We start from the raw sequence: 13705 nt of genomic DNA, 5'->3' as shown, positions 1-13705 counted from the left end.
ATTAACCCTTTGTATGTGTCACGTTTTGCGCTAAAATTAGCCCAAAATTGATCATCACATTAAAAAAATAAGTAATTAATGCAATTCAATCTGAAATTAAAATAAAACAAAACATAAATTTTAGAGAATTTCGAATCTTGTATTTTTCGAAAATAAATTTATGATCGTTGTTTTTGGCACTCCCTTGAATTTAATTTCTTTTACTTTCTTAAATTTCTTTGAAAATAAAATATGAGGCCTTTTTTTTAAGGAATTTTTAAATGGTCATTTTATTAATTTGGGCCACAACATAAGAACATTTTTGTAACTAAAATCAAGGAAATTGAAATTTATTTCTTTACTATCTACTACTTATACATAATAGTGACAACCTGTTCGAAACCGAACTTGTTCATTAGGCTCAACATACTTGTGGTGTGTCAACATAAAATCCATTTTTGGGGGAAACGGGTTCCTTGTTTGCGATCTAGTTCATCAACGAGACGACAGTGTTCTTATGGAGGTCGTGGTAGTTCTCCTTAGTGAGCCTTTGTTTATGAATTGAAGTAGAAGAGTGTCTAATTAAAAAAACATCTTAATCAAAATTCAATAAAAGGACAAAATCCCAATATATATATTTTTTTACCTTATAAATACACACAGCCTAATCTTTTTTAGATACATTTGGTACAATTATAGGCTTATTATTCAAATTACTGGGACAAATAACGATATCCAAGACTTTTAGCCATAGTTTAGAACCTTTATTTCATTTAACTGACTTATATTTGCCCTGAGATGGCAATTATAAATTAAATCTATCAATTATTCTTTCTTTTAATCTGATAATCAATTTTGACAACTTTAAGTGCAATATCCAATCTAAGTCTCATCAATCAAACAAAGTTTTTAAACTATATTTTAAAAAAATTAAGAATCAAATTAAGCTTTTAGCAAACTTGAATAATAAGACGATAATTGACTCAAATATGTCTATGAAACATTGGTCTGTATGTATGAACTAATGGAAAACTTGACATGTTGGTTTTTCCATGATTTGTGTCCAAGATTATATTAAAGTTGACACAGTGGAAGCGGAAGTTGGAAGTGGGGGACACAACAGGATAGTCACTGAATAATCATTCTTGACCAGTGTGGCTCAGGGTGGTGGCAAAGGAGGGGTATGAAAGAGGTTTTCTGTAGCCCTAGTTAGATGCCAGCTATCTCGGAGGGGATTACTATTGTCAACAATACTCAGCACCTAGCCATAAGACCAAAACAATGGCCTTGAAACTTGTGGGCCCCTCATCACTAGACTGTTCGCTACTAGGCTATGGAGCTTCACTCTCTGGGTGAAGATCACTCAGTCATAATGGGGCTGCGTAGAGAGCAAGGCATGCAATGTCCCCAGACGCAATGTTGATTCCCTGAAGGCCTCTTTTGAAAAGGAGTGGGCAAATATATCCTATGACTACGTCATCAATATCTGCAAGGGATTCCAGTCCAGACTGGAGGCCATAGTGGCCACAGAGGAAATTTTGAGAAATAATTGTTCATATTGTAAGGTATAATTATAATTTAAAAATTCTTCTGATACTATGTACATGTTATTCTTGATAAAGTTGATTCAAATCTTTCTTTCAAAGAAGTTACGATTTGATTGTGCACACTCTTAAAAAAAATCCCTTAAATCGATACTTTATATCAGACGTACTTTTCAAATATAGCGATTCATTTTAGAACAAGTAATCTAGAAATGACCCCAAATCTTAAAATATCTTGTATATACATCTATTTTTTGTTCGAGAAATTGCTATATATTATGATTATGAATTATAGATGATTTATTAGTGAAGTATCTATACATTCCGTAAATTCTTAATGGGAGAGGAAAATCATCCGGTCGTCATGATGTTTGAGGGCATTAAGAAGACTCCTACAACCTTTCATACGGAATTGATGATTTTGAGTCATGAATGGCCTCATCCACTTCTTTCCGGTAGCCTCGACATCCATTGATACCGTATTCTTACTTTTCTTACAAAAACAAAACAGAAATCAAACATTTTCAATACTACCTAAGACGTTGTGTTGATAGATTTTATATAACTAAATAGTCTTAATATATTTATATAAACATTTGGTTCAAAATCAATTTACTACCCCATTTGGATTCAAGGCACACAGGCTGGAAATCACAGATTTATATGAAGTAAAAAATCGGTCAGTCACATAAAATCCTTTAAATCCAGATTTTACTGTGTGTTGCATAATATTACTATAGGAACATTCATTCACGCAACCTTTTACTTTTTCTTTCACGTCCACATTTCTCCTTTTCCCTACGAGTAGAGTAATGATATGAAATAAACCGATGGCCACCTGTGAAGAACCATCTGTATATTTAATGGTATATAGAATACATTATACGTACATGGTAGTAAGTCACTCTCATACAAAGATTCATTAGAAATGTATTTCTTCTGAAGGATTCTTCACGTGTATATAAACGATTATTTATTCACATATTATGTACGTACTATTTGTCTAGTAAATATTCTTCAAAAAATACGACACACATGTGCTATGTGGGTATTGGAAGATGAAATGAAGATGTTCTTCGTTAAGCACCTTCATACACATACTTGGAGGAGATAAAGGCAGAAATCGTGACTGACTTATTTAGAATTAGAAAAAGCACATAGATACATAATAACATTAGTAAAATCAAATGGAACCGCAGAGGTTAGAGTTGAAACCCTTCAAATATAATCTAATTGCAGAGCTCCCCTAATTTCCCTTCGTGTATGTGTCTTGGAGCTCGAGCTCAAATTGAGTTTTTGAGTCTTTTCATTTTGAGTCCAAGCTGTTTATATCAAAGTTTCAATTTTAAAAGGCTATCGTTGGATCGGTCTAAAAAAAAACAAATTAAAAAACTGATCATCAGATAATATCAAATAATCAGGTATCTGCGAAGTAATATATATTAGTAATACAGTGGCGTGTATTTTGAAAACCCGTCCACCCGCCATAACAGGAGTTAAAATATGACCTGAACCACCGGCAAATATATATATTTTTAAAATTTTGAGGGTTGGAAAAATATGATTTTGCAAATAAGTCTAGCAAAAATCCGTCGTTTTTCCGATTGCATAGAAAATATCTTGAAAAAGGTTTGACATGTAAAAAAGCAAGTATCGATTATAGGAGTTGGATTTTGGGTAAACTTTAATTTTAGAGAAAATTTCGAAAAAAGTTATCCTTGAAGAACAATATTTTTTATATAAGTGGAAGCACTGATCGTACAAGTGATTTCAATTTTAAGAGTAAATGGAGTGCTAAAATTCAATTTTTAACGTTCAACGCCAAAAAAAAAAAAATTGGGTTCCATTTATTGAGCATAGTAACAATTTTTTTTTAGGGACAGGACGCCTCCCTGTGATTACGGCCCTGTTAAATGTAGTAACACCATTCGTTCATAGTTAAAATTTAAGTCGAGTATGTGCAACTGGGCCTTAGAGGAATATACACGGAATAATAGCTCCTTAACCACTCTGATTTGGATGTTTTTAATCATTCAAAATAAAGATAGAAACAAAATATACTCGTGTTTGTTCCATATATACAATTACAATGCATGTATTATAAGCCTGGAATAATATCTCTATAGTGGTCCAAACAAGGATGAATTTGTGAACAAAGAAAGTCTCTAAAAGGAGGTTCATCCATGATATCATTCATTGATTAATCTCGCCATATTAGGACCAATGATCTATGCTTCCATATAGGCAGAAATAAATGTATATATTACAACAATACTTCCAGATTGAGTTAGATACAACAGCAAAGGATTTGTGTGATTGTATCTAGTGTTAATATAGACTGTATATAAACATGCAAATCACTGTACTACTACATCCTTAGGGTTAAAAATCCGAAGCGTTTTTAGTGTGTTAAAAATAAAAGAAACTGAAAATTAACATGGCAATCCTGACAATTTGAATGAGAGACAACAAAGAGTATTCAAACAATAGCAGACATATAAAAGCGTGTCAATCTAACTCGGAATAATTGAGCCAAAAACAAAGACCATCTCGTGAACAATTATTGTACAGAGAAAAACAGAGTAGCATTTGGCAGGGTTACGGAGATGGGAGCATCACTGGGAGATGTGTCTAGATCTAGAAGGGACACTATGTTAAAAAATGAAATAAAAATTCAGGGAAATTGTCTGGTATTGTTACGTCAGAAACTGTTCCGACCACCCTCGTATATGATCAATTTATAAAATGTAATCTTTATTTATTAAATCTTCCTAATTAACATGTATTGATGATTAAATTGACTTTGGAGCTCGCTATTATAAAATAAAATTATATCTGTATTGTATCTCGCAACTTTTTCTCAAAAATAAGAAGACGAAAAAACCTTAAATATGTTGTTAGCCAATTATTGCCAACTATTGAATGATTATTCAATAATACTATGAGAACTATTCACAGCTTAACAAGCTTGATATCATCGAATTCAACCGATTTACTTTCGGATCACTGATTAGGAAAAAAGAAGCAATAAAATCCACAGCTTCTTGTATTAGTGAGATAACTCCCTGATGACCAAAGAAAGTATTTATCACTACGATGAGAAAATTTTACTTTAAAAGAAATTTATCTACAAGTTACAAGTATCCTGACAAATAAAGATGGAATATAAAGAACTCAAAGAGTGTTTCATTTAGGAACTTATAACATCCTTAAAAAATGTCAGTACCCATTTTCCTCCCTGACACAGATCTAGTCCAACTCAAAGCTTTTGGAGGTCTACATATGTAGAAATGAAACATATGTATACATTATGGACACTGGAAGCAATTTTTAATTATGTAGGGAGGGTAGTTACATAATAATGTCTTCACATACAGATGGCAACAGTGGCGCCAGAACCAAGTGCCAGTGCCCCTCCCCCACCCACATTCAATTATTCCTTCAAGTTTGATCCTTTCAAAAAATTTAAGCTCTAAATTACTTCAAAAATCTGGAGGTTTGTTCAAATTTAGTCTTTTCCCTAAAATTTTTGCTCTAAAATTTAAAAAAAGTTTCTTGAATATTGGTCAAACTTTGGATTTATAAAAGAAAAAACTTTATTTCAAAATTGTCAAAAAAACCTCAGTTTTGGCGCCTAAAACGTACCAGAGGCGTCTGCAGGATTATATATATATTTGGGGAGGGGGGGGTATTGATTGTTGGAGTTTTTTTGTTTTTTAATTTCAAAAATCACAAAAAAAATTGAAAAATTAATTTTTTTGGAAAAAAAATCATAGCTATTCATAAAAAATTTCAAGAGACCACAGTTGTTCAAAAAATATTTGAAAAATTATATTTTGTTGGAAATTTTTTTTTAAATCCATAGCTATTTACATAAAATTAAATATTTAGATTTTTTTTTTAAATTATTTATTTTGGATATTTGGGCTGGAGGGGTTTCAACCCCTACAGCCCTTCAGTCCGCCCCTGTGGACATCCCAACGTACACAGCATACCATGAGGGCTGCTCCACTCCTAAAGTTACCATCATTTAAACAACTTTGAGAACCATTGAAAAATTTTATGGGACCCCCATGTTTACTCTAATTAATGCCATAAAATATTTCTTTTTATGTTACTGATGATTCAAAAATTCATGCTCTGCCTCGAGTTCTTTGACATTTTGGGATTGAGTCAACCAATATCGAAACATCCAATACGTGATTAACATTGAAATATTCTTCATTCAACTGAATATTTTATATAGTCATAAATCAAGGATTTTGATTGGTTTAACTTACTTTTGTAATTATCTTGCTACTAAACAGATGTTAATATTATCTTTAGTTTAGGGTGACGAACCGTTCTCTTTTCCCCGGACATGACCTCTTTTTCCATCTTGTTTGGCGCGTCTGGGATGTACGTTGATTATTAGGGCGTTAAGTAGATTTTCATTCGATTTAAAATAAAAGTTAAATTAAAATTCAGACAGTCAAAAGTCAATTTTTTTTTTAATGAAATATAAAAAGTTCCAAGATTAACAAATATTAAAATTTATTTCTTATTAAGATAATCTTAAATTATATTACTGTCAAAATCAGGGATGTAATTACAGGGGCGTTCACAGGGACTGGTCTGGAGGGGATGTAGACCCACCCAAATTAAGGAATTTTTGTTTTTACTAGAAATTTTAATATTTAAATTTTGAAACTATGGATTTTTGAGATTTTTTTGCAAAAATTTAATATTTGGGGGAAAAAATCAGAATTTCATTTTATGGGAACACCTTTGGATTTTTTGATTTATTTTTTTTAAAAAGTTTAATTTTTGAAAAAAATTTCCAAAAAATTATTTTGAATGTTTTTTTCCAAAAATATTCTAAAAACAATTTTAAAAAATGTATATATATATCAGGGGTCGACAATCTGTGGCACATGGAGGCAAATTCACTGGCACGCGCATTTTAGAACATATTCTTGTAGTTTGTGTATGTCTTTTACCATTATTGTTGATAGTGGCCCACTCATTGATTAGAAATGTAGAAGTTGGGACTCCATGTCTCAAAGGTTCCCTACCCCTGATATATATAAATAATCAGTAATAATAATATAACAATCAATATATAAACCCAAGAGCGTCAATATTCAAATATTAACAAACAGTTCCATTATCAATCCTTGAAATCGTTACTGATTGAACACAGTGCCCTCTTTTTTGGAAATAAAAATATGGTAACCCTACTTTAATAAGAAGAATGGCGCAATCAGTAATTACCAATTAATTTAGGAACTTTTTTTTCTCTATTGAAATAAAACTTTAAACTTCAACCCTTATTTGATTTAGGGGCCTTATATTAGCCCCGAAGTGGCCCCTTTCAAATTAGATGTATCAAATTATCATTATTTTATTGTGGCAATCAATGTTGGCTACTATAAGTGCAATTTGCAACGCATCTAACGGGTTAATAAAAAATAATTTGCTTATAGAGATGAACGATAATTGGTCATTGAACACGGCGTTACCTCACTAACACAAACGTACACTAGATATTATGTCGTCAGCTGTGGATTCCCTTTTCTCTCTTGATACGTCATGGCTATTTCATAATGTATTTTTTTCGATAAATAAACAAAGTAATAAGCTATTCAATACCTAAGTTCCGTTTCCAAAAGAATAGGAATACAAATTCTTGTTGATCCCTTGTCGTTTATAATATATATTATATATATTGGCCATTTTATTAATTTTGTCTATTTCTTCATAGAAATAACATTATAAATACTCTTATAATAAAATATTACAAAGCTATATTACAAAACAGTATCGAATTAAATACTATGTAGATTTTAATAATATGTAATTCATTTTAAAAATGGTGAATAAATAATATGATAGCAATGGTCTGGGAGTATATGAGTTATAAATAATGGCAGTTGGTGTTAATGACTTATTTGGCTAACTACCAGATAATTTCGGGCTCTTTTTTTGTTTCTTTATGGAAGAAAGGTTGAGTGATACAATAATGGTAACGACGTGTGAAGAATAAAAATGTAATCCCTTTCAACTTTTAGAAATATCCTTCCAGCTTGCTTTTGTGTTGACGGGCCACATATATTCACTTTTCATAATTGTTATTAACAAAGTCGTACCAACAATGTAATTGTGCCATTTATTCACTTAAAATCAATCTTATAGCAAATAGATAACCACGTTTTTATACATTAACGATGTGGTATATTAATTTAACGCCCTATAATACTACTCATGGGTGTATAATAATTAGTTGTCAATCCTTCCGTCAAATCGACCAGCAGGGTCTTTTTTCAGCAAGAGTATACTAAACAATATGTATAATCATTATCCAATATTTTTTTTTTTTTTTTGAATAAGTCAAACTAATAAAATAAAAAAGTCGGTAAATTCTCTAAAGATTTTTTCTTGAAGGATCTCCTCATTTTAGCTAGTTCATACGGGTAATAAAAACTTCTTCTTTTTGTTATTAATAAATTTAGTTTTAAAAAAAAGAAGAAAGAAAAATCAGTAGGAATTATTATTAATAATAATAATTTTGAGGGTGGTACCGGGTACGTACGTGCATAAACGTAGTAGGTACGTTCCTTCGAATCATTTTTTAAAACAGTAGAACGCGCTTTGGGTACGCGCTCAAAAAGAAAATTGAGCAGGCCGGGACACGCTCATATCAGGTGGGGTGAAGTGACGGGGTGAACCGCGCTGAGGGGAAAATAAGAACCATGGATGAATTCAATCATCAGTTTAATTTGAGAATCTCATGTGAATGGACAGTAAATGACTAAGTGAATTAAATGATAGATTTTGAATATAATACATAGATTGACAGAAAAAATTAATCATTTTTTCCGAACTCATTTCTATAAACGGTTCCTTATTCTATACCAACCATGTTTAGTATACGTTACATTATTTTTTCATTCGTGCTGATAATATTAGACTGTGCCTCTGGTGTCGACGGTGACTGTCAATTCAGAGATGGAAGATCTCTCAATTGCTTTTTAAGGACTCTACAAACGGATTTAGGAGCGTCTTCCTCCGCTGTTAACGCAGCCTCACGACTTGAAATCACATGCTCCGACATCTTTTTCTTTGAATCCCTTCTTAAAACAGAGCATTTCGGGAATTTACCGTCCCTTGAGGAACTTGACATTCAGTTTTGTAAAATCCGTCACCTTCCTCCTCGATCCTTCGCAGGACTCTCTAATCTAAAGAAACTAAGCATTCAAAGTCACAATACGCAATGGGCCTCCATTATTATGGAGTTAGAATCTTCAAGCTTTTATAATCTTGGACAAGTGACAGATCTGAACCTTGCACATAACAATCTCCGCTCCATTCCCCCCTCGTACCCTCTGCTCCACACCTCAACTCACATCCCTGGATTTGTCTTATAACAACATTCTCCTTCTGGAGCAGGAAGATCATTCCAGACTCAATTTGGGAGGTTATTGCGAAGATGGAGTATCTGTGAATATTACGGATTTGAATCTCTCATACAATTTGATCTCGAGCTTAAGCAACGTGGTTCTACCACGAAGCATTCGCAACTTAAATTTGGAAGGAAATCGGGTGTCAGACATTCAAATCAAGTCATTGACAAACTTGGAAAATCTTAATTTGGGGGGAAATGATATCAATCGACTCAATAAGGATTCCTTTGCTCTCCATGGACAAAACAGTCTTCTCACGGATCTCTCGCTACATAACAATTCCCTTATTGGTCTTCCTTCACAAATCTTTGAATCTCTTGAATCGTTGGTTGTCTTGAATCTATCAAGAAATGTGATCTCCGACTCCTACTTATCCCAAGAAGCATTTGCTGGACTTAGTAAATTGCTGACACTGGATTTGTCCCACAATAGACTGAGGCGCCTGCAACCTGCTTTATTTGAGTCACTTGTCTCTTTGGAAGTCCTGTTGATGGACTCGAATGAGCTGTATATCATGGAATCCAGTTTTAACTTATTCAAAAATCTAAGAATTTTTGGCCTCTCCTCCAATTATTTTCAAACCTTTGTTTCTCACTTCTTTAATCCAGAGCTTAAATCCCTCTCCTTGGAAGGAAATGTTCTCAACGAACTACCTGATGATCTTTTTTCAAATGGATGCGCATTGGAGAGTCTTAATTTGGGCAAGAATTCTTTTGGATCCGTTCCCAAATTCATTGCTTCTTCTTGTGGATCTTCACTCAAGACTTTGGATTTAGGAGAAAATTCTATCGAAAGCATTCGTGAGCATGATTTAACCAATCTAACTGAGCTCAAGGGTTTAAGACTAGCAAAAAATTACATCTCTGAGTTAAATTTGAAAAACTTTGATCTACTCAACCTGGAAGTACTGAATCTTGCAAGTAATAGTTTGAAAAAACTAGAGCCTGGCTGTCTTGGCAATATGACATCTCTCAAAGCTCTCCGTCTCGACAAGAACAAATTGACGGATTTGAATGGTGTTGTATCTGGATATCCTAATCTCCTATGGCTTAATGTCAGTCATAACAAAATCCAATGGTTTGATTATGGCTTTATTCCTAGACAGTTAGAGAGATTGGATTTGAGACATAACGATATATCTGAATTGGGCAATTACTATGAGACCAAAGATAAGTTTGCTCTCCAATTCATTGATGTTAGCTATAACAAGCTCACGAGTCTCAATGCTGAAACCTTCCCATTCAAGCACTTTAAACATATTGCTATCAATAACAACATGATCACAGAAGTGGCTCAATCTACTTTTGCTCATCTTACGAAAATCAGTAAGGTCGAACTTAGAAATAATTTTTTGCGAAATATGAGAATGGTTTCCCTCTCCATATCCTCGGGTAGTCAAGGTGAATTTTATTAACTAATATCCTTGCTATAAAAACAATTTACTAATTAATAAATTCTTCTTTTTTTTTTTAGAAATTCCTCAAATGACATTAAACGGCAATCCTTTTGTTTGTGATTGTGAAATGGATTGGATGCGAGACATAAATGAAATTGCTCTTCTTGGCCAACAACATTTCCAAATTCGAGATCTTAACGATTTAACTTGTGAATTAACTCATAAAAATAATGGAGAAATTGAACAGCTTAAAAAGATCATTGCAGTTCCACGGGAGGACTTTTTATGCTCATATCGAACACACTGCTTTTCACTCTGTATGTGCTGCGATTTCTTTGCATGTGATTGTCGAATGCAATGTCCTGAAGGTTGTGACTGTTACCATGATCAAACGTGGAATAGAAATGTGATTTCCTGCTCTGCCTCGAATCACACTGAAATCCCTTTGCTTATACCAATGGACTCAACTGAAGTGCGCTTAGATGGAAATGTAATTTCAAATGTTAGTAGTCAAAGTTTCCATGGACGCCATCGTGTCAAATCTTTGTTCTTGAACAATAGTGATGTTTTTATCCTTGGAAACCAAACATTGACTGGACTATCCAGTCTCAACTCTCTTCATTTAGAAGACAATCAAATTTCACACTTGTATGGAAATGAATTCCTCAATCTCAAGAAGCTTCGTGAACTCTTTTTACACAATAATGCACTTGAATTTATAAATGAACTTACTTTTGCTCCGTTGGAGTCATTAACTACACTCACCCTTGGTGGAAATCTTCTCACATCCTTTCCCGTGTGGAGACTTCTAGAGTTTAATCCTTCAACCTCAGTTTTGGATTTGAGTGGAAACCCATGGTCATGTGAATGTCAATTCCTTGTTCCTTTCCATCGCTATGTTGCTGCTTTAAACTCTGGACGACGAAAAATTGGTTATCAAGATCAAATGAAATGTGGATCTGATAGCAGAGATGTTTCTTTGAGACTTCAGGAATGTTCATCTTCATCCTCAATGTCCCCTAGATTTCAAAATCACGCTACTGATTGGACTCCAATTCTGGTTCCCATTTTTGTTGCTGCCGCTGTGACATTACTTGGATTCCTTGCTGTTTTTGTTTTCAAGAAACATATAAAGAACTGGCTCTATGATAAGTCCAATGAAATATATGAGAGCTCTCGTAACTCCTCTGCATCCTCATCCACAACTCCTACGCCACAAAACAATTTATTTGATGTTTATATCAGTCATTCAACCGAGAACAAGGACTTTGTCCTTCAGACTCTTGCACCAACTTTAGAACATGGTGGTAATAATTATAGACTTTGCATTCATCAACGTGACTGTCCTTCAAATAACTCTGCCTCTCTTCAAGATACTGTGACTGTTGCAGCTGAATCTAGTTCTAGAATACTTGTTGTTTTAACACGATCCTACTTGAAGAATGATTGGCCTAAAGTCAATGTACCCCTTAAAAATGTTCTCAAAAGCCGTCCCGGCTGTTCCAATCGTCTATTGTTTCTTTTGTTAGAAGATCTTTTAGACGAAGAAAGAGCTTATACTGAGTTGTCTCATTACCTCAAAATATGTCCGTCTGTCAGATGGGGATCCCCTGGATTTCTGAACAAACTCAGATATTTTTTACCTGAACCCGCCTTGATGACATTTCAAAGAAATGTTACTTTAAGGAACGTTCAACCCGTTGTCAAAGCCCCCGAAGGGAGTCATCCATCCATGGTAAACACCATTTATCCACCAGCCAGTGAGCATACATATCAAAGCATTCCCGAGAATATCCATCATCATCATCACCCTGTATATCATACCCTAGAGGAATTCCGTCGTCCAGGCGTCTCTCCTCCAAGTCTCAGTCCTGTTCATACACACTCTAAATCAAATTCAAGCGGACAATTTCTTCTTCCTACGGAAGACTCTGACGAATATGTTGTTTAGGATTTAAAGACATTTTTAAATATCTCTATATATTTATACTATTATAATTATTTTTGGTAAAACCATGGCTGTGAGTTAATTTAATATATATATTTTGTAAATGTATCTCGAATTGTCAATTTAAAAATGTGTAATATTTAGAAGAAAAAAAAAAAGATTATTTAATGAATGTGTATTCGTTTATAATTAATTTATGATGTAATACTTACTATTTCCATTTATGTAAAAGTGTTTATCTCTAGTCTGAAAGATGACATTTATTTTATTTTGTGCTTTTGTTAGAAATGAAAATTTATTATTATTCCAGAGAAAATTAATAAAATTAAATATTTTATGAAAATCTAATTCATATACTCTTTTCATTTACTTTACTGGTTCATAATTTAAATCCTCAAGTGTGGTCTAATCATCAGTTGATCCTGCTTTTAGCTGTATTTTTTCCTCAAAAGATACAAAACCCCTACGAACAAAAGGGATTATTGATAATTATTTTTTAATCAATGCTTTTTATCAGCTTTCATTTTAAAATCTTTTTCTTTTAAAAGATATTCATAAATAAATGTACGTTCAAAAAGGAAAATCTTAATCCCTTTACTGATCTTCCATTGATGATAATAGCAACCTGGTTAAAGAATGTCTTGTCAATCAAATAATATATATTATATTAATCGATCGTATTTTATTTATACAACATAAACTTTAATAGAGGCTCCATTAATACACAATGACTATGAAAGTTCCATTTGGGGATAAAAGCAATATTTTTTTTCTCCCAATATATGCGTATACATACATACATACAAAATTGGAAAAATTGCACACAATTTATGCAAATATATGTATGTATTTCTCCGTAAAATAAGTCTTTTATTCATATATAATATATACGTATTATAATATATTGTAAATGTATAAATACTTTTAGAAATTCTTTTATTTGCATTCTTTGAAATGATTCTACTTTTATACACATAGCTAGTGCCTATTGTACATAATACAGGAATAATGCATAATATAATAGCGAAGCCATATTAAAAGACATAATGATAATAATTTGGTGTTAAGTTATTCCGTAATAAATAAAAATGTGGGTCTCTGATTGGTGGGAATAATCATAACTACCAATCCAATTGTATATAGTAATCAATGCCCCATATAGTTCATTTAATTGTGACGTCAGCATTGTTGATGTTAGCCATTTTGGGGCCCTAAAAAGCCAAGATTTATGTCAATTAAAACACTTTTATCAATAATATTAAGGGAAATAGTTAACTACTGGATGTCAAAATGGGACAAATAAATAAATGGACATTACTGTCTATAAAAAATGTATTCCTCTATTATCCGGTTTTATTATATATCTGACTTTAAAATGTATTAAAATTATGTTATT

At 32.7% G+C, this 13705-nt stretch overlaps 1 protein-coding gene across 1 annotated transcript; it reads left to right on the top strand.

The window, feature by feature from the left end:
• Window positions 1–8072: 8072 nt before the first annotated feature.
• On the top strand, window positions 8073–12657 carry LOC121126299 (toll-like receptor 6). The gene is made up of 2 exons (XM_071891645.1): window positions 8073–10365; window positions 10439–12657. The coding sequence occupies exons 1-2, from the start codon at window positions 9456–9458 to the stop codon at window positions 12310–12312; spliced, it is 2784 nt and encodes a 927-aa protein (XP_071747746.1). The 5' UTR covers window positions 8073–9455; the 3' UTR covers window positions 12313–12657.
• The last annotated feature ends 1048 nt before the right edge of the window (window positions 12658–13705 follow it).

Source organism: Lepeophtheirus salmonis, chromosome 11, assembly GCF_016086655.4.
Source record: "Lepeophtheirus salmonis chromosome 11, UVic_Lsal_1.4, whole genome shotgun sequence".
Classification (NCBI taxonomy): Eukaryota; Metazoa; Arthropoda; class Copepoda; order Siphonostomatoida; family Caligidae; genus Lepeophtheirus; species Lepeophtheirus salmonis.
This window is presented reverse-complemented; position numbering and strand designations above follow the sequence as displayed.